We start from the raw sequence: 22,573 nt of genomic DNA on the forward strand, positions 1-22,573 counted from the left end.
TTGAAATGCAAAAATATATGCATAGAGAGTATAATATCTCTAGCTGATATAAAAATCTGCAACACTAAGAGGATAAATGACAACGAAAATCCAGTACTGGTGGCACATAACCACCTTAGCTTATTTTGAGAATCTAGGATTTCAATCCTAGATTTTCCAAATAGGCTATGGAAGGAGAATGCACCAATGATAAAATGTACATAACTCTCATAGACGTTTAGTGATGAAGACTCATTTGCCTCAATATCCTTTTATAGAGGATAAATGGCAACCAAAGCAACAACATTAATGGAGGAGTCAAAGGGCAATTTACCATAAATGGCAAATCACAAGATAAAAATGCTTCAAATTAGAAAATTTTACACTAATTCAAACTGGACAGTTACAAAACACAAACATCAAGTATTCAGTCAAAGACACGTTTTAAATATTACAACCACAAACTAAAACACAACACAAGCTAATTCCCTGACTAATTCTCTTTGGCAAATTTGTAGGAAGAAGAAGTTTAATTTGATGGAGGAGGCTCGGTATTTGTGGGAAGAATCAATTTTTTTTTATAGGTAAATGTGAGTTGTTAGCAATGTTTGGAAATTAGTCCCTCCTCCGGGTTCAAACCCGGAACCCTTCACCCTTCATCTCACCTAACTTTTATGTCCCTAGCTCTTACTACTTGAGCTATCATTCGGGGACATGGGAAGAATCAAATTGAATTGTTGTGATCAGACTACACTTTTTTTGTGTTGTTAGCAACTATTCACCCTTAATTTTTTTTTATTTGTGCTTGTATATTTTGATCATTGCTGGTTTCAGATGACTACTACAATTTAAATTGGAGACAGAACTATGAGAAGTTTTTTTTACAATCTAGTCCATTATATTCTAAAATATGAACTCTGAAGCAATTGAAAAACTTCTCATAGTTCTGTCTCCAATTTAAATTGTAGTAGTCATCTGAAACCAACAATGATCAAAATATACAAGCACAAATAAAAAAAAAATTAAGGGTGAATAGTTGCTAACAACACAAAAAAAGTATAGTCTGATCACAACAATTCAAATTGATTCTTCTCATGTCCCCGAATGATAGCTCAAGTAGTAAGAGTTAGAGACATAAAAGTTGGGTGCTCTAAGAAGGCTTAATTCTAAAGATAAAATTAATTTTGAAAACTACCTCGTGCTCCCATCGTGCCTACTTCCTCGTGCACTCTATCATTTCAAAATAATCATCCTATGTGATAAGGCAATTATCACCACTAAATAATATTCACTTGTCAAGATTGTATTCATCAAGTAATAAAAGTTCGCTAAGTATTAGTTATAGTACTCTCCACAAGTATTGAAAGGAATAAGCCATTTTAGTGTCTAAGCCATTTAAAAAAAAAGTGTCTAAGCAACAAATAATTGGATATGCGTATACATTAGGCGCTAAAACCGTAAAAATTCCTAAACATAAAAGTAATGGAAAATTCATACTTAAGATTGATAAAAATTGTTAGAGAGTGGCTTGATTTTGAGGTTTTTGGACAGATTAGATGTAATTAACTTCAGAGCAATGTTTTTCTGGGAGAAGTAATGTGGAGGAAATGATGCAGGATATTAGTGCAATTCAAGTGAAGCAGGGAATAGCTGATATGTGGTCTTGGGAGGGATCTTCCGATGGTATTTTTTCTGTTAAAGAAGCTTATGATGTTCTGTCTGTGCTTGAATCCCAGGAAAATGGTGGATTGTTCAAAAAGCTTTGGGCTGTAGCAGCCCCATCTAATGTTCTAGCATACACTTGGAGTTGGAGAGTCATGTTGGATAGAATTTAGACAAAAGTAAACCTGAAAATTAAAAGAGGTGTATTCTGCAGTCAAGGGCTGATGTTTTATGCGTGCTATGTCTTGAAAAAGAAGAGAGCCTAATGTTCTCAATCACCTTATGTTCTCTTGCAAGTTTAATTTGTTTGGGATATTTGGACAAGGTGCTACAGCTGGATTGGGACTATCTCAGTATTGCATGAGGATGCAAAATCTCATTTGAAGTAGGTGCTGTACTTTTGTTGCTAAAATTGCCTTGCATAAGTTCTGTGGGCTCTTTTTTTTTCTCTTTGTTCTGGTTTGGAATGCTGTCCAGCCTATGTTGATGTACTGATGTAAATTTGTTCTTCCTTTTCTCCTGTACAATTGGGTTGTAGCACCCTTAGTTAATGCTACTATTAATTCATTCATTTTGGCTTTCCAAAAAAAAAAAAACTTGTCTTATCATCTACCAATCTCTAATTTTGTTTCTTAGGTTAATAAAAAGTCGAAAGTTTGAATTCACTTAATTTGTTTCAAACTAATCTCTTAGAGAATAAACCTAAAGCTCCCTGATCCATAATGTATCTGAGAAATCTCATGTCCAGGACATTGTGACATATCCCTATCTTATGTGGACACATTTTGTTGGACTTGTTTTTCTTAAGCTTGTAGTGAAACATAACTTTAGAGGTCTTCGGTGCAGACATTTACTCCTTCTGATAAATTTGAATCTTAAGGATCGTGACTTTTTTTATTTTAGTTTATTATTATTATTTTTGGCTCTTTTTTCATATTTTGGGCCTAGTGCCCTCCATCTAATAACACTTATTGAGCTAGAAATGTGTGGGACCAAAACGACATTGAATGTCAACGAAAGTGTTTGAACTTTAGTTGTCGGTGTTGTTAAGTCCAAAACTCTTAAAGTAATTGGACTTACGGTGTTCCCACTTATAAACAATTGTTTTTTATTCATCCCACCAATTTAGGATTTCTTTTTACTTTCAACCAATTTTACAGTAAAGAAATATAAATATGGATTTCTTTTTTTTTAAATTGCGATTATATTTTATAAAACTTTTTATAAATTGTAATAAATGTATACGACTACTTTTCATTGAATTATGTAAATAATAGGTTATTAGAAAATTAAAATATTGAAATAAACTATCATATATAAAATTTTATGAGACTTAAAAAAATACTTTTTTATGTTCTTAAAATCCAATAATTTCAAGAATTTAAAAACTTATTTTTTCTAATTAATTTAATTACTAACTATAATATAGAATTCATTCAATAATATGAAATTAATTCTTTGTAATTAATTTTGAAATTATGCAACATAATTTTAATGTTATTATTAATGCTATAAGTATTTATAAATATTTATATTTACTCATAATATTAAATAATATTTGATGCTATTATTAAAATTAGCTTTAATTTTATAGTTAATGTAATTATTAATTATAATTTATGCTGCACTAAATAAATATGAAACTTAATAACTACGTATGTTCTTAGTTGATTGTCAAGAAAGATAAGAAACACGTTTGTTAAGAAATGCAATTAATTTTGAGAGAAATATTATTTATTTTCCTATTTTACACTTTAAAATTTATTTTTATCTCTTTTCATTTATTCTTCACTATTTGCAAATACATCAATTAAGGCTATATTGAATTCTAAGTTGACAAGTATATAGAAATAAATTTTTCTCTATAAGTGGACAGTGAGTAAACAACAAATGTAGTAAATTAATCATTATATTAATGTTGAAATAAAACATATATTAAGGCTACTATGAATTCTAAAATCATTTATAAATATTTATATTATTAATTAATTATATTAGGTGGTGATGTGATTATTAAATTACACTAATTTTTGCTCATTGTTGATTATGGTTCTTTTGGTGGGCAGGATAAAGGAACATGATAGAATAACGTAATCATATCGTTGTTTGAAATATTAAACTTATTTAAATGGGGGATGGGTAGAATCCAACAAAATAGGAAAAATATTTTCTTATCCGCTTTTTCACCCTCACCCAAATTAAAGTTATTTCAATATTTATGATTTATTAATTCATAAATGAAAATATTAATTTTAATAGTTAAAGATGTAACATGCACTTTTATAGAATTTCATCTATTAAAATAAATATATTATTTAATATAATTGTTCAAGTTAGTTTTGTCAATACAATTTATGATTTATATTTCAATTAATTTTTCATATAATATTTAAAATTTATTAAATTCAATAAATATCAGATTATAGTTCATTATAGTTCATTCTGAGATATATATAATTTTATTTTATTCACTATTTTAAATATACTATTTAATGCTATTATTAAAGGTAATTTACTTATACATATAAATAATAATTAATGGTTGAAACATTACCTAATTTGTTTTATAATATATTGTTTATTGTATTAAATAAATATTCACTACCATCATTGAAGTAAATTTGTATAGTTTGATAAATTAAATATAACATTCATTTTTGTAATATATTATTTATTATATTAAATATATGAATTAATGTTATTGTTAAAGTTACTTTATACAATTACTTAATGCTATTTTAACCACTCTCAAAGCCCTTAGAAACACAAGTATTTAAGTGCAATTTCATTTGAATATATTGCATACTCTTTCAGCTTCCAACTTTTCTTTTGAGCACTGAAGCCAACTCTTAATATTGATTTTTTTGCTGCTGATGGAGCCAAACTTGATCGGAGCTGCGCCACAAACGGTGGAGCAGAATGAACAAATGTCAGAGTTGTGGTCCCATCATCAAGGGGCTGAAAACACATTCTATATTGCTGAAGACTTTGACATGAACATGCTTTGGAACGAGGTTGAGCACTTTGATATCCCGGACTTTCCATCCCCTCCGCCACCACCATCAACTGTCGATATGGGAATGGTTAGCACCGGAGTGGAGCCAAACTTGATTGGAGCTACGCCACAGACGGTGGAGGAGAATGAACAAACGTCAGAGTTGTTGTCCCATCATCAGAGGGCTTTATCTGAAAACACATTCTATATTGCTGAAGACTTTGACATGGCCATGCTTTGGAACGAGTCTGAGGACTTTGATATCCCAGACTTTCCATCCCCTCCGCCACCACCATCAACTGTCAAGACGACTGTCGATATCGGAATGGTTAGCACCGGAGTGGTAGACGGTGGGCAGAGTGGTGGTGGTGAGAAAGGTGTCAAGCAACGTCATCAGCGCAATTTTTCTGTTGACATGCTCTCCACAGTGTCATTTCAGGGTGCCTCGTCTTCTACTAGGGGGAGGACAAGGACCCTGACTCCTGAGCGATTGGCAGCAATTGCTCTAGTCGATCCAAAGAAAGCCAAGAGGTTGATAATGTATTTCATTTATTTATTTTTTAAAATTAATTATTTTTTGAGCTTTAAAATTTATCTAATTAGTTTTCTTTGTTTCGTTGAATGTTTACCTTGAAATTTAACAACAATAGCCATATGGCACACATACATATGCCTACTTTTTCTTCCATCAAAATTTTCAATTTTTTTCTTATCATATCACACATTATATCACATGTGCATGTTTGAAACTTGACATAAATTGGTGCTCTAAACATGTTGTGTGTTGCAGGATTCTTTGTTGTCGGAGATCCGCTGATAAAAGAAAGGAGAAGAAAAAGCAACATCAAAGTGAGCTGGAAAAACAGGGTAAGGAGCTTGAGATACAAGCAAGCAACCTCTCTGCACGTGTTGCCCAACTAAAGGTGCGTTTTATATTTTCATTTGCATAAATGAAATTTTCAGGTTTTTTCATTGTACTTATGGCTTTACGTACTACTACCATCATTCTGGATATACATGATGCCTTAAGTTCATGTCACTATGGTTATCCGGATAAGAATCTTCTTCTGTGAAAAATCCCTTATCTTCGTCACCAGTTGCTTTACTATGTGAAATAAAAAAGAGAAGAAATAGTTATGTTGATTTTCAAAGTTGTTAATTTATAGTTATATTCAATTTATGTTCTCCTATATAATTAGAAAAAAATCATATTATTTAATATTTGATATGATGCAGAAAGAAACCGCAGAAATGGCTACTAAAAAAAAGGAGCTAGAAATACAAATACAAGGCATGACTAAGACTTATCAACTTCAGAGAGGTAAGAATGGTTCCATACTTGTTCATGCCTAATTAAACCCTAGAGTGGTGAATTTACGCTTTCCTTCATATCACATGAAATTTAATAAATAATTTTTTCATTCATTTTTCTACTTCTTGTATGAATACTATATAAATGTACATGTATCAATTGTCACAATCTTAATCATGCAAACAAAAATAAAAAAAAATTGGGGTGTTCCTAGCTAAGCTTAAGGCATAATGTTCAAAAACATTTGCTTGATGACTTCAAGATTATTCTCTTTCTATTTTACAAAATTATTCTGAAAATATTATCATGGATACACTTCTGTGCTTGTAGTTCTCAAGCAGAAGACAGAGGAAGAAATGGATCTCCTCAGGATTCAAACTGCTCAGAATGCTGCTATTATTGACAATCATTCTTATAATGGTTTGGTCTCTCAGTTTTCTTCCCAATTAGCTATGAATCAGGTTCATCATTATCTACCACCCCAACTCCAGGTTCCTCAGCGACCACATCTCTTCATGCCAATGTCGATGCCACCGCCTCCTCCACCTCCTCAGCAACCGCAACTCTTCATGCCTCCATCTCCTCCTCAGCAACCACACATCTTCATGCCACTGCCGTCTCCTTCTTCACCTCCCTCTGGTCATCCTTTCAATGGTGAATTTGGCCCTGACTTCTCAAACTACAATGAGGAGCTAGCTGATAATAGCAACAGAAAGTGATTTGTTATTATGGATAATCATTACAAGTAACATTTATACACATATATGTATGTGTAATGGGTGAGGCTTGTGAATGATATCATTAATTTGCAGTTCAGACGTTCAGTGTCCTTTGTCCTTTAGTGTTATTTTGTAATAAGGTTTTAGGCTGGAGCTATACCCTAGCTATTCTCATTTACTTCAGGCATTGATATGTTAAAACCAAAGTCTTTATTTTGTTCTGAAATTCTTGGATCGAACCAGTTTTATATGTGACAATTTGATGATGGATTGTGAATGGAAGTAGTTTTGAGTTAAAAACTTATGGAATTACTTGATAAAATTTTAGTTGATTTTGTGATATATAGAAGAAGCAAAATGTATCTTCACTATATGCCTTATAATTTTGAAGATGTGTGAATCCATTTTTTTGAACTATTACCTTTTTTCCTTCATATTAACTTGTGTAACCTTAATTTGACTAGTACGGGATCATATAATTTGAATGAGTTATTATTCATTTACACTTCATTTTCTCTTCGATCTCAATTCTACTTACTTTTCTTATACTATCTTTCTATATACTGCTCTTCTCATATTACACATGATATCTCTTATTTCTTTCTTTTTTCTTCCTATTTATCACTAGTATAGTTTGTTTAAGAGTGTGAACAAAACATTAACCTATGGAATAAAAAGATTAATTGAGAAAATAAATTATATAAAATGCTTAAATTCATCCTTTTTTTTAATAAATTTTATTTTAAAACATTGTATGGACGATTATACTTATAAACAAATGATATTGTGCTCTCCTCTAAAGTGAAATAGTCACTTTAGTAAGTAATCATAATTGTTTATTCAGAAATCAACAATTGCGATTGAGATCATATACTTTCACATGCATGATAAACTACAATGCATATTCTTAAGATATCAATCATTGTTATCTAAAAATCAATAATTGTGATGACTTACTTTATCTTCTAATTAACGTGACTATCTCACTTTACAATAGTCAAACCCAAATTACTGAGTCTATTTTCTTATAAAAAATAGATTTCAATGGAGTATCTATATAGGTGTAGTATTTAATTAAACTTGATTCATAATTTAATTGGTTACACATTTATAGTATTTTTCTATGCATGTATTTGGCATGCGCTACTGTTTCAAGAGTTGCATTGTTTGAAATTAAATTAAAGTATGCCTAATGTACTAAGAGTTGTCTTACACATAATTTTAAATTACAATAGTTTTAGAACGGAGGAAGTCATCTCTAGCTACTCGTTCATTTGCTACGAAGCCCAAAACCAAAAACCAAGTGAGTTTCTGAGATTGTATGAGTGTTCACTTTTCTCTTTCTAAATATCTCTCTCGTCATTTCCTTCAATATGACATCAAGACCTTGGTTAGCTAGCCTATCATACCTCTATACTGTGTAATTAAAATGAGCTTTTCCAATTCTTCTTTATCTAAGTAGATACAATTGTCCTCGAATGATAACTCAAGTGGTAAAAGCAAGAGACATAAGATTTGGGTGGGATGAAGTGTTGGCGTGAGCTGTGTAATTAGCTGATTTATAGGAGAAATTAGTTTCTGTCCTGCAGGTGTAAATCCCTAATTCATAGGCTATGTTAATTTCTTGCCTTATATAGTGCCTAGTACAGTTGTATAGGTCAAACGTATTAATTACTCTGCTGTATATATACCTAGTGAAGGCCCTGATGTAAAAACACAGAAATATATGAATTCTTGTCTATGAAATATATACTCTGAGTTAACATGGCATCAGAGCGACGATTCGAGGATGATTCCTTGAACGACCCGGCAGAGCAAAAGCAGCTTGCTGTCTCCGCCACCGACCTTATTGAAACCTTGGCAACGAAGATGACCCAGGTTTTGACCCGAAACCAGACTCAAATCCCAATGGCCACAAGTGAACCCTCCGCCGCACCAATTGGCATCAAGCTCGATGGTACCAATTATGCCTTATGGTCCCAAGTTGGGGTACATAAATGGAGATATTCCCCAACCTGAACCCACAGATCCAACCTACAGAAGGTGGAGAACAGAAAATGCTATAGTCAAAGGATGGTTAATCAACTCCATGGATCCAAATCTGGTTAGCAATTTTATCAGATTTTCAACAGCCAAACAGGTTTGGGATTCAATATCTATAACCTACTTTGATGGTTCTGACACTTCTCAAGTTTATGCCTTGAAGAGGCAGGTAAACAACATGAAACAAGCTGGGGGCTCTATTGAATCATACTACAATAATCTCCAAGGCTTATGGAGAGAAATTGATTTTAGACGGCCAAACCCAATGGATTGTACTGCCGATATACAAAAGTACAACACTCTTTTACAGGAAGATAGAGTTTATACTTTTCTTCATGGGCTTGATGATAGGCTTGACAAGATACGGAGTGATGTCCTTCAGATGAAACCATTTCCAACCGTTGAGCAGGCTTATGCACATGTTCGCAGAGAGGAGATCCGAAAAACCGTCATGTTAGCAGGCTCGGACACTACTATATCAGCAGCTATGGCGACAAAAGGACTTAGGGGCTTGCCACAGTCAAATACTCTACAACTGACAAAAGGTGGAACAACATCCTCAAATGGAGGAAAACTGATTACACGGACCAAAGACCAAGCATTCGACGGGGGTGGATGCTCGCACTGTGGAAACAAAAAGCACACTCGTGACACATGCTTCAAGTTGCTTGGCTATCCATAATGGTGGCATGAATTGAAGGCAAAGAAGCAGAAACCTGCAGCGGGTGGCTCAGGAAGAGTTGCTCTTGCTAGTGTAGAACCACAATTGTCCTTAATTTCACAGGTTGAGAATGACAATGAGCCAACACATGCACCAAATGAACAAGTTAACAATAGTTATTGTCTTCTCACTTCACAACATGACAGGTACAATGGCTGGATAGTGGATTCAGGGGAAACAAACCATATGACCTTTTGCAAAGATGACCTCACAACAAAAAGTACACCGAGACAGACCAGTATTATCAATGCTAATGGGGTTTCATACCCAGTGGTTGGGGCTGGAACTGTTGCATTGTCATCCTCTATTTCCTTACCAAATACTCTATTGGTTCCATTTCTCTCAAGTAAACTAATATCAATAGGACAAGCTACTGAAGATTTGAGTTGTGTAGTCCTAATGTATCCAAAACTTTGCCTTTTTCAGGACATCCTTACTAAGGAGATCATTGGGCGTGGTACTAAGAGAGGGGGTCTCTACTACATGGAAGACTTCAACTCAAGCAGAGTTCATAATGTGCGACACTCAGGTGGAACCAAGGAAAAATTGATATGGCTTTGGCACTGTCGTCTAGGAGATCCTTCATTTGGCTACATGAAGCATTTACTTCCCCAATTATTTTCAGGCTTGGACCAATCAATGTTTAATTGTGATACATGTATCTTGGCTAAAAGTCATCGAGTACCATTTTCAATTAGTATGAATAAAAGTGATATTCCCTTTGCCTTGGTTCATACTTACGTGTGAGGCCCATCTCCCATTAACAACGCATCGGGTAGTCATTGGTGTGTGACTTTCATCGATGATTGAACTCGCATGACCTGGTTATATTTCTTAAAGCATAAGAGTGAAGTTTTTGATGTGTTTTGTGTCTTTCATGCTATGATAAAAAATTAGTTCTCAGCAAATGTTAGAATTTTAAGATCAGACAATAGGGGGGAGTATGTTAATAAACAGGTCCAGACATATTTCCAGGTCCATGGCCTCCTACATGAAATCTCTTGCCCTCAGACTCCGCAGCAAAATGGAGTGGCTGAACGCAAGAACCGACATCTTTTAGAGACTGCCAGAGCCTACTGATAGGAACCGGTGTACCCAATAGACATTGGGAGGTTGCAGTTGGTACTGCAATTCATTTGCTAAATCGAATGCCATCAAAGGTATTGGAATTTAAAACCCCTTTACAGGCTCTAGCAAGTCACTTTACCCTACCTTCAAGCTCTCTCATTTCTCCTCGAGTGTTTGGATGTGTTGTGTTTGTCGACTTACATAAAAACCAACGAACCAAACTTGATCCATGTGTTGTGAGGTGTGTTTTTCTAGGATATGCCACTGACAAAAAGGGTTATCGCTGCTATGACCCAACCACCAAGCACCACTACACCACAATGGATGCTACGTTCCTCGAAACTAAACATTATTACTCTCCCTCACCCATCACTTCTCATCTTCAGGGGGAGACAGGGTGTGAAGACTTGAAGTGGTGGGATTGCCAAGAAAAGGAGAGCATTGTCCATGATGCACTAATGGATGATGCTAGTATTAACACAACCAAAGATGATAGTGAGAAAAATACCAGCTTTGATGCATCGGTGGATAAAGATGAGGATGATGATGCAGATGTTACTAATGAGGATGCTTAAATTGATAATACTGGTAATGATGCAACTAAGAATGACATTTGTGTGAGCTGCCCCCCTCTCTCTTGTTCACGCAACAATGACTCTATTGAGGATGTCCAGGAGGTAAGTTCTCTTGAACCAACTTGTAATATTAATCTGGATACTCCTGCCACTTATCAATTACCTTTCAGGCATAATAGGGGTAAACCTCCTGTTCGTTATTCACCAGACCTTGGAGGGAAGGAATCAAGGTATCCCATTGCTAATTATGTTACCACTAAGGGATTACCTGAACCACTAAAAGCCTTTGCACACAAGCTGTCTTCTTGTCATATTCCACATGATGTGCATGAGGCATTATCAAATCCAAACTGGTCTCAAGCCATTCAAGAAGAGATGGAAGCATTACTAAAGAATAACACATGGAACCTTGTCCCATTGCCCAATGGGAAGAAGACGGTAGGTTGCAAGTGGGTGTTTACAATGAAATACAAAGCTGATGGGTCTATAGAGAGGTATAAGGCAAGGTTGGTGGCCAAGGGCTATACACAAACTTATGGCATAGACTATAAGGAGACTTTTTCACCAGTGGCAAAGTTGAATACGGTTAGAATCTTGTTATCTCTTGCTGCAAATTTAGACTGGCCATTATACCAATTTGATGTGAAGAACGCATTCCTTCACGGAGACCTTGAGGAAGAGGTATATATGGACATTCCACCCGGCTATACCGTGTCATCTGGTTATAGGGGTGTATGCAGGTTGCAACGAGCTTTATATAGACTGAAACAGTCACCATGTGCTTGGTTTGGACGACTCAGCTTGGCTATGAAAAAATATGGGTTCCAACAGAGTAACTCAGATCATACACTTTTCTTAAAACATCGAAAAGGAAAGGTTACTGCTTTAATAATCTATGTTGATAATATGATTATTACAGGTGATGATATTGAAGAGATCTCCAGGATTCAAGGACAACTTGGCAGTGAATTCGAAATGAAGAATCTAGGAGGACTAAAATATTTTTTGGGAATAGAAGTAGCCAGATCAAATGAAGGTATATTCATTTCCCAAAGGAAGTATGTGCTGGATCTATTATCTGAGGTTGGAATGCTTGATTGTAAGCCAGTTGATACACCATCTGTCCAAAACCAAACATTTGGAGTGGAAGGTGATTCTGTATCGGCAAACAAGGAACAATACCAGAGGTTGGCAGGAAAATTAATTTATTTGTCTCATACTCGTCCGGATATAGCATATGCAGTCAATGTTGCAAGTCAATATATGCAGAATCCAAGTAAAGCTCATATGGATGTTGTGATTAGGATACTTTGGTATCTAAAATATGCCCCTGGTAAAGGACTCATGTTCTCTAAGAATAGTCATCTAAATGTGGAAGGTTATACAGATGCAGATTGGGTCGGAAACTTGTCTGACAGAATGTCCACGTCCGGGTATTTCACCTTTGTTGGTGGTAACCTAGTTACATGGAGGAGTAAAAAGCAGAAGGTTGTGGCACTATCTAGCGCAGAAGCAGAGTTTCGGGGAATGTCTAAGGGACTTTGTGAATTGCTGTGGCTAAAAATATTGTTAACTGAGATTGGCTTTGAATCCAAACCAGAAATGAAGCTATTTTGTGATAACAAGGCAGCAATACGGATTTCTCATAATCCTGTTCAGCATGATCGTACTAAGCATATTGAAGTGGATAGATATTTTATCAAGCAGAATCTTGAGGAAAAAATCATTAAATTTCCTTTTGTCAGATTTGAAGATCAACTTGCAGATATGTTGACAAAGGCTGTCTCAAGCAAAATCTTTCATAGCTCACTAGACAAGTTGGGCATTAGAAATATCTACTCAACAATTTGAGGGGGAGTGTTGGCGTGAGCTGTATAATAAGCTGATTTATAGGAGAAATTAGTTTCTGTCCTGCGGGTGCAAATCCCTAATTCATAGGTTATGTTAATTTCTTGCCTTATATAGTGCCTAGTACAGTTGTATAGGTCAAACGTATTAATTATTCTGCTCTATATATACCTAGTGAAGGCCCTGATGTAAAAACACAGAAATATATGAATTCTTGTCTATGAAATACATACTCTGAGTTAACATGAAGGGTGAAGGGTCCATGGTTCAAACCCTGAGGATAACTAGTTAATTTACTAACATTACTAACAACTAACATTTACCAATTAAAAAAAATCTAAGTAGGTATTTGTACTCATTTGTGGCCCAGCGGCTGCCATTACTGAATTGCGCGTGTAGAAAACAAGAGAAACTTTTTAAAACTCAACTTGTGCTGTGTTCAAGAGTGGATATGGCATAAGTATTTATAGCAATAGTAACACTTTGAAGTAACACTTCAAGCAACCACATATGAAGTACGTATAACTTCAAGCAACCTTGTTTAAAAACCTGTGAATTACACTTATTCATAAAGAAATAGACATTATATTAGTTGGAGCTTCAAGCCTTCTCAAAACGAATTTTGTACGGCACATCATTGAGAGCAAGACGCTTGCCATATTGATCCTCATGTATCCCTATGTCCCTGCATTGATAACTGCAGTTGGGGCACACACTTGGGCAGAAAACAAGTTTATAAGCTTCCTCATACTTCTCAATCTTGAACCAATAGGACAGGGTATCCGAGCTCGGATTCCCCAAAACACCACCGGTGGTTACAAACCACAGCTGACTTGGAGGATCATAGTGGTCCACACTCAACACTGTGGATTGTGGACAACTTGTTTCTGTAGCGAAATAGATATTGAGATCGCTATTGACACGAACAACACCTTTCTTTGTGTCGAGAGGTTTAAACACCAAAGGTAGGCCTCGGAAACCACGCACAGCCACAACATCGAGCGGGCAATATTCTTTGCTTGTGCTAGTAAGGCCAAGGCCTCCAATACGAGAAGATGCCGGGATGATGTAGTAATTGCTGCCGGGTCGAAGCTTCTTCCCGGATGTGTCAACCACTTGTTCAGGTAAAGCTTCAGCTGATTGAAGCAGCGGTTGTTGTGAGATCAAGGCAAAGAGAAGGACACATGCAAAAAATGTGATCTTCATTGCTTTGGTATGATGAATTATAAGTAATTTTTGTTTCTGTGAATTGAATAGCAGAAGAGCATGAAGTTTTATAGGCAAGGGTGGTGTTAATCTATGGACTTGTTTGCAGTGTTCTATAGTCATGGTGGTCATGGATTTCAACACATACAATTAGCCATGACGCGCAGTCAAACTTCTTAATATGATCTGGGAGCTTTATAAAAAATAATTGGCTGGATTAATCTATGTGTGGAATGGACTTTAAGTTTTGTCGTTTAGTCACCAATTAAGTGCGCGCCTAAGTTATGTCATCTTCAAGAGTTTGTTGGATTTTGTATGCGAACTGATTAAAAGAAGTCTATGGGCTGGACTGTTTTCATTTTTCTATTTGAAAAGTGGAATGTCTAAATGATTCATATTGTTAATTAATAACTCATAACTCAATGAATCAATAAGATTTTTTATAAATAAATGATTCATGTGGAATGTGATTAGATGTTTGGCATGTTTAGCTGATAAGCTAGCTGAAAGCTGAAAAGCTAGCTGAAAGCTTATAAGCTAGCTGATAGCTGAAAGCTGATAGCTGAAAGCTGAAAAGCTACGTGATTGAAACAAAAGTGTTTGGTAGAACTAGCTGTTAAACAAGCTGAAATTGTAAAATGACATAAAAGGACATACTTGTATAATTATTTTTATATTTAACATTACTTTATTTTCACATTAATACCAATATGATATTAATATTAAAATTATTATCACTTTAAATATTTTTATTAGCTACAGTTATATATCATCTTAAAAATATAATATTTATTTTTATTAATATAATATTTATAATACTTGTGGTGCGCAGCGGTGTGGCGGAAATGGTGGCGGAAACTGCATACGTAAGTGTGAGGGGAAAATAAGTTTAGTGTTTTTATAAATATATAAGGGTAATGGTAGAATTTTAATAAAATGATAAGGATAAAAATGAGAATAAATTTAATAAGCTATAAGCTTTAAGCTATAAGCTACCTGAGATAGCTTATAGCTTAAAGCTTTAAGCTACTAAAATAAGCTCCTTCACCAAACACTTTTGAAGAGCTTTTAAGCTAGTCAAATAAGCTTTAAGCTAGTCAAATAAGCTATAAGCTAGCTGAAATGACATGTCAAACATAGCCTAGATGATGAGTTATTTCGGCACCAAGACACCTATTGAGGATTTGAGGGTAAACATTCAAATTGATGAGAAAAGATGAAAGAGGGATGAGTAACATCATATATTGGTTCCTAACAAAGAAAATATATAGTAAGAAAAAATAACATAGTTCATTAACTCAATGTCTTATGACATAACATAATTATTTTGCGGGTTGTCTAAATGACTCATGAGAAATTTGAGTTAAATAATCCAGCGTCCAATTACATTAAAGATAAGTGCTTTAGAATTTAATATTTTATTTATTTATAAAAAATCATATTGGTCAATAGAGTTTAGAATCAGTAACTCACATTACCCCTTATTTTACTGAAGGGTAAAAAATTCACACTTAAGCACAATGTGAGGGGGAAGAAAATTGTCAACTACGTACAAAAAAAAAAGCATTCATTAGCATGTTCAAAAGTTGACGTTATTAAGGAAAAAAAATTGGTGCTACAATCTATTTAGCATTAGTTTAGCATCAACGTTAACTTTAAAATACCTAAACCTACATTTTGTGTCAATTATTTGGTCGAACTAACATTTTAGCGTTGGTTAAGCCACGAAACACGAAGATGACCATGGTCAATGCTAAATAGTAAATATTAACGTCAGTGGTATCTGTGCGTTGATGATACTTTGTCACTAACAGTGTCGGTTGTGGCCGAAGCTGACTTTTGTATTGTTTTCAATACACCAACGCCAAATTCATATCCGGCTTTAATTTTATCCAATTTTATCTCTTGTTTACTTTTCAGTTGTAGATAGAGTTGAATAGTTTCACCATAAATATATATATGTGTATATATTAAAAGCTTTTAATATAGAGCGGTGCTATATGGTACGAGAGCCAAAGCACGAAGACGCATGAGAGTAGTGAAACACACCGTTTTGGCCTTTTTTCTCCTCTCCGCACTTCCCTCTACTTTCTCTCCACACTGTTGAATCCTCTCCTTCAAGCGGTGAAGACATCGCCGAACCGAACCAGCGCCACCGCGAGCCAGAATCCTCTAAAGAGAAACCACCAACCTCCAAATCTAACGCCATTGCCGCGCGTTCGAACCTTCACTGTCGCACTGTTCCTCCACTTCCACCTACGATTTCCACTATGCAGAACCACCACTGCATCATCAAAATCAACACATGCACCGCACATCAAAACAGGGGAGACATAAGCTAGAATCGGTTTCCCACTTTGGAGATTGAGAATATCTTTGGTTGAACTTGAATCTTCTATGAAATACCCAGTTGGGGCCAAACCCAACAGCAAAGAGGTGGTTGGATAAATTCCCAATGTTGGTTTGAGATCCTTAGAAGGTGCAATGGTGAAAGTCATGCAATGCCCACCTAGATTTGGATACTCAATAACTCAAGGACAATATCCAAAGCAAAAGAGGAAGAAAAGGGAGAAAGTTTTACTATTCCCGTTCTTAAATTGAAAAGGGGTTGGGTGAAAAGCATGACCTTACTTTTCTCATTTTTCATCCATGGTCAATTGACGGGGAAGGGCAAGAGGAAGACACCTGTTTCGGGTTATACAACTTTTTTCATTTTTTTTTTTTAAATTAAACATGGTTTTTGATACTCGTGCTGGCTCGTACACTAAAACTCTCGTGCCTTTAAGCATTATTCTTTAATATATACATGTTGTTAATCTCATGTTTTTATATATACATGTTTTTTAGTTGTCTCTGAGTATCATACCTCATCGTTAAAAGCTTTTAATTTCAATCATATAACTTGATCAATTTGATTTGTTTATTATCTACCTTATATATTTTTCGTTTCTTACATAACAGGTATAATGAAGACAAAAAATAGAGAAATCATAATAATTAAATGCCCAAACTAGCTATATGATCGAATTCAAAGCTCATAGTGACGATGCATGCTACTCGATGACAAATAAATATCATTTATATATGTCAATGATCAAATCTATTAAAATCGATTTACCACTGAAAAACATACAATCAATGAAAGTGGATCGGATAATCATCAATCCCAACATGAATTTGATGCTACTGAGGTGAAAATAACATATCTCTAAAATTAGAATATATTTTCAATTACAAATACTTCATCCGTTCCTTATTAACGGTCTATTTTGAAGAAAAAAATTGTTCTTATATATCTGTCCACTTAGAGTTTCAAGAGAGCATTAAATGATGTTTTTACAAGAAATGTCATTGTAGGAACAATAAATGAGAAAAGATAATATACACTTTAAATGGTGAAATAGAAAATCAAATAATACTTTTATGAAAAGTAACAAAATTAATTGCACTCCTTAATATGTGTGTTTTTTCTCTTCCTGGACAGTTAAATAGGAACGGAGGGAGTAATAATAAAAATCCTAATATTATCATAATCGATCATTTAACTATCATGTTTCAAATATTATTTTGCTCCATCACGTGATCCAACACTTTCATCTTTTTAACAACTTTAACTTTAATCCTATAATAATCTTTACAATCTTCAAAATTTGTTTCTGAAGACCATAAGTAGCTTCTTCTGCTTGTCTCACTCCATCTTTGATGTTTGTAGTTTCTTCCCTAGCAAGTAGAAATAGTTTGTCTATTGGATCTTCTATTACTTTGCACTTAATCTACTACTCTTTCTCAATGTCTTTCAAAAATATCTAAGCTACCTGTAAAAAAAAACTTTATTAATCCATATGAGTCACAAATATGTATATAAAAAATCAGCATTCACAAATCTCTTAAGAAAAATAAATCATAAGTAAAATCAATTATACCTATAATAAGGAGACAGTGGCAACACAGGGGCCATGATACTGGGCGGTAGCAACAAGCCAGAGTGGCAGCGAAAATGGGCGGCGCGGAAGTGGGGCTGCGTGACATTGTGACGACACCAGTAGCGAAGGAGCCTTGCGGTGGAGGTGGAGGAAATCCAAAGGCGTTGTCAGAAGAGGGAGAGGAAGAGAGAGTGAAGGTGGTAGAAGAGGAAGGAGGAGTCGAGGGTTAGCGTAAGATGGGCCACCAAAAAGAGAAGGTTGCGGAGGAGGAGGGTTTAAGGGTGAGGGGGAGGCCATAGAGAAGGAGGAACATGTCGACAATTGTAATAACCCGATCTAACGACTAGTCTAACAGTAACAACACAAGTATTTCCGACATGTTTTGTCCTCACTCGATCATTCTGGGAAAACTTCTCAGAAGGTCACCCATCCGAATATTGCTCCTAAGCAAATATACTTAACCTTGGAGTTTTTATGAGTTGAGCTCCTGAAAAGAAGATGCACCTTGTTTTCATGAGTAGTACCAATCAAATATTTTATGTCATCCTTAGTTGTATAGTCTCATACCTATACAACCTTGCAATACTTATAAGACTAATGCTAAGTTGACTGTGAACGTAACGTCAACCACAAACTGATGCTAATCCATGGTGGGCCGACGCTACGTTGGTCAATGATTCGAGCAATTGTTTGAACTAACACTAATTGACCAAATATCGACCCTATGCGGCATTGGTCAAGCCGCCAATAAAATTATACAATTTTGATTATATATTTTTATATATTAAACAAATTTGATAAGAAGAAATAGAATATTTAGATTACACAATTACATCAATAAATTATTATCCCTTCAATAATCAACTAAGTTGAATGCAAACTAGAACTTTTCAATACTAAAAAATGAAGACTTTGTTTATGTAATAATCTGGTCCATGATAAGGAACCAGGTTGAGAAACCTTGTATTGAAAACACAGTTAATGCATTACACTTATTCATTACTGAGGTTTATGTATTAGTAGAACTATATCGAGGTTTAACTTTAAGTCAGCTGGAAACGAACTTTGAATGGAAAATCATCAACAACTAGACGCTTTCCATACTGATCCTCATATATTCCTATGTCCAAGCATTGGTGATAGCAACCATAGCACACACTGGGACAATAGTTCAGTTTATAAGCATCCTCGTACGTCTCAATCTTGAACCAATTTCTAATGGTCTCCAAACCCGGGTCGCCTAAAACACCGCCAGTAGTCACAAACAACTGCTCTGTTGCAGAATCAAAGTAATCAACCTTCCACACATTGGACTGTGGACAGCTTGTTTCAGTAGCAAAATAGATGTTGAGATCGGTGTCAACACGAACAACACCTTTCTTTGGGTTCACAGGTGTGAACACCAATGGCAGGCCACGGTTGCCATCCACGGCTACCGCGTCAAGAGGGCAAGCTTTGCGTGTGCGGTTAAGGCCAAGACCGCCACCAACATCAGGAGAAGCTGGAACGATGTAGTATTGGGCACCGGCTCGGAGCTTCTTCCCTGATGTGTCAAACACTTCCTTAGGTGTTGGACCAGCTGCTTCAAGCCGTGATGCCTTTGTGCTCAAGGCAAAGAGAAGGACCAATGCAAGAAATGTGATTTTCATTTGTTGGGTATTTTTGTTAGATACTTTTGTTCTTGTGTTACCTTGAATAGCAGAAGAGCATGAAAATTTATAGGCAAGGGTGGTGCTAATTAATTAATCTATGGACTCTTTTGCAGTGTTATATATGGTCATGGATTTTATCGCATACAATTGGCCACGACGGAGTCAAATTTCTCAATATGGTATGTGAGCTTCATCAAATACAATTGCTGGAATTGGACTCTATGTGTGGAATGAGCTTTAATTAGTTTCGTCGTTTATAGCGTCCAAGTGCCTAACTTCTGTCATGTTATTTGGTTTGGTATGGAAAGTAAAAAAAAAAGCCAATGGGCTGATCTATGATCTTTTCATTTTTGTAATATTCTCAGCTTTATTTATATAAATATTATTTTCCTTTCAAATATTTTATTGTTTAAGATATGTCCGGGGTATATGATATTATTCTCGTGTAAAATTACCAAACCTCTGTTTGTAATTTAGGAAAATGTTGAGTAACTTGTGTAGTTGTGTTATAGGAATGCTCCTCATGAAGGGTCTCATTCTTCTCATATCAAGTGATTAGGTGGGCACTAGAGATGGGTATTTGCAAGACACTCTCCCCTCAAGTCGCTAAAGTTGACGGAGAAATAAAGATTGTACTTGAAGTGTGTCCCCTTATCATTTTATTTATAGGTTGCAACAAACTCGAAGAAAATCTAGTGCATATATGATATTATTATATAACAGATATGCATGTCGGGCAGATAATGATATCTACTACTTCTTATTCGTCACCCCTTTTTTTCATGTAGCTAAAAGACCTCCAATTACGTGTTGACACGTGGCTTGCTGTGCTGACATTTTTTTATTTTTTTTTTTGCTTTTGTAAAGTGCAGAACGACGTCGTTTTGCATTGGTACCCGGATTTCATCACACATGACCAACCCGAGATTCAGTTTGCGTGTTTTCCCCCTTTCTATCCACTCCGAAGTACAACTCTCACCATCTCTTTGATTTCTTTTCCCCTTTTCAATCCTAAACCCTACCAGCTATGGAGTGTTTGTTTTCATCTTTCCACCCACTCTTCATCAATCTATCAATTGTGTCCTTTCTGATTAATCTGATGAGGCCTTACTCTCGGCCGCCGTTTGAGGGTTTCCTTACGTTTTGGTTGCCGTCGTTTATGGTAGAACCACACATGTTTCTACATGTCAAACATTCCACTGTTTATTCGTCATATCTTCTCCTGCAACACCAAAATGCTAGCTTTCAATGCATAAGCAAAGTTTGAAACTCAAATCAAATGGTCAGTCTGAATTTCTGCATTGTATATTATTTATTACAATTACAATTGTTTATTGTTTATTTGAATTTGTAGAAGTAGATGTGCGATTGTTTCACTGTACTTCCAAATTTTGGCTATAAATATGCCATGTTTTGCACTCACACTCAACCTGTTTCCATATAGCAATTCATTCTCTTCGAAACACCCCTATTTTCTCTGATTTCACTTATCTGTTTGTCCACATGAATTCTATTCGAAGCTTATGTCCTGGTAGAGAAGCATGGAACATAAGAGTTAGGATCATTAGGAAGTGGGAGATGGCTCCTACTTCTGAACCTTCCAAACCATATGCTCTGCAACTTGTCCTTATTGATTCTGAGGTAAATTAGGGTTTTTAATTTCATTTAATTTCATTTTACATGTATCATGAGCTTGGGTTTTATGGATATTTTATTTAATGTTTTTTCTTAATTTTCAGGGTTCTAAAATAGAGGCAACAATCAATAAGTACATGATGACCAAATTCAGAAGAGATATTATTGAAGGCAATGTCTACAAAATTACAAGTTTCACGGTTGTGGACAATAATGGTGCATATCGTGCCACTGATCATGAGTTCAAAATTCTGTTTAGTAGTAAAACAAGAGTTCAAATTGACCAATGTGATAGCATTCCTAGACTTGGTCTAACATTGAAGGATACATCAGAAATTCAGATTACTATGGGTGAATCTGACTTCTTGATAGGTCTGTGGTTTTTTTTAATAGTCTGTTTAGTATTCATCTATCTTATACAGTAGCTGATCACTTTATATATATATATATTTTTTTTTGTTAGATATCATTGGATTAGTTACTGCTGCTTCTGATGAACAACAATTTTCAAAGTCTGGAAATGTTACCAGGAGGATGGAGTTGGAAATCACTGATGACAAGTATGTTGTTTATAACCTTCCAATTAACTAATATTTTGTAGGGTAAAGTTTGATTTTAAATATTTTTCATTTATTTCCAGGGGAAAGATAAAGATGACTCTATTTGGTGACTATGTTGATATTGTTAAAGGATTTCTTGCTGCTGATGGTGTTGGGCTTGCAGTTATTGTAGTGCAGTTTGCGAAAATCAAGACATACAGAGGTATATTTTGTCTTTCTTTTGTTATTAATATTTTCCTAAATTTTGTTTCTTTATTTGTTAAAGTTGCTAATATACTTAGTATGTTTGCTTTGGCCAATGTATAGGAGAAATTGTTATACAGAATGTTATGCAAGCTACGAAATTGTTGTGGAATGCTGAGATTCCAGAGGTTGCTGCATTTCGCGATGGGTAACTCTATTTAATTTAATTACTGTCCAGTTAATTCATTATGCTCCACTATATATTAGTTATGTATAGTCATGGCTAACTATTTTTCATATTGTTGTCCAGCTTGGCCTTACATGGCCTTGTTCCTGATATCCCTATTGCTAGAATTGGTGGTGGTTTTCAAAATGTTCCCCCCAAGGAGGAGTTCATCACAATGTTTCCTAGGAAGAGTATTGTAGAGCTTCATGACACACCTGAGGTAGTGTCTACAAAATTGCCCTGAAAAACTGTATGTTTACTATGCA

The 22,573-nt window shown here is 35.1% G+C and overlaps 3 protein-coding genes across 3 annotated transcripts; 1 reads left to right on the forward strand and 2 right to left on the reverse strand.

Annotated features, from left to right (window-relative positions):
• The first annotated feature begins 4,514 nt into the window (after positions 1-4,514).
• Positions 4,515-6,667, forward strand: LOC130736757 (transcription factor RF2b-like). Its single transcript, XM_057588547.1, has 4 exons — positions 4,515-5,176; positions 5,427-5,559; positions 5,873-5,957; positions 6,279-6,667. Exons 1-4 carry the CDS (start codon positions 4,515-4,517, stop codon positions 6,665-6,667), a joined length of 1,269 nt encoding a protein of 422 aa, XP_057444530.1.
• Positions 6,668-13,417: 6,750 nt separating this feature from the next.
• LOC130735503 (miraculin-like) lies at positions 13,418-14,336 on the reverse strand. The gene has a single exon (XM_057587459.1). It carries the CDS (start codon positions 14,258-14,260, stop codon positions 13,523-13,525), a length of 738 nt encoding a protein of 245 aa, XP_057443442.1. The 5' UTR covers positions 14,261-14,336; the 3' UTR covers positions 13,418-13,522.
• Positions 14,337-19,049: 4,713 nt separating this feature from the next.
• On the reverse strand, positions 19,050-19,719 carry LOC130735504 (miraculin-like). Its single transcript, XM_057587460.1, has one exon. It carries the CDS (start codon positions 19,698-19,700, stop codon positions 19,095-19,097), a length of 606 nt encoding a protein of 201 aa, XP_057443443.1. The 5' UTR covers positions 19,701-19,719; the 3' UTR covers positions 19,050-19,094.
• Positions 19,720-22,573: the final 2,854 nt, after the last annotated feature.

Source organism: Lotus japonicus, chromosome 2 (genome assembly GCF_012489685.1).
Source record: "Lotus japonicus ecotype B-129 chromosome 2, LjGifu_v1.2".
In the NCBI taxonomy this organism is placed as follows: domain Eukaryota; kingdom Viridiplantae; phylum Streptophyta; class Magnoliopsida; order Fabales; family Fabaceae; genus Lotus; species Lotus japonicus.

Excerpts from the sequence above, each read along its gene's own strand:
- LOC130736757 (XM_057588547.1), top strand. The coding sequence starts at position 4,515 with ATGGAGCCAAACTTGATCGGAGCTGCGCCACAAACGGTGGAGCAGAAT. Across the intron at positions 5,560-5,872 it reads CACGTGTTGCCCAACTAAAG|AAAGAAACCGCAGAAATGGC; the intron begins GTGCGTTTTATA and ends GATATGATGCAG. Across the intron at positions 5,958-6,278 it reads GACTTATCAACTTCAGAGAG|TTCTCAAGCAGAAGACAGAG; the intron begins GTAAGAATGGTT and ends CTGTGCTTGTAG.
- LOC130735503 (XM_057587459.1), bottom strand. The coding sequence starts at position 14,260 with ATGACCACCATGACTATAGAACACTGCAAACAAGTCCATAGATTAACA.
- LOC130735504 (XM_057587460.1), bottom strand. The coding sequence starts at position 19,700 with ATGAAAATCACATTTCTTGCATTGGTCCTTCTCTTTGCCTTGAGCACA.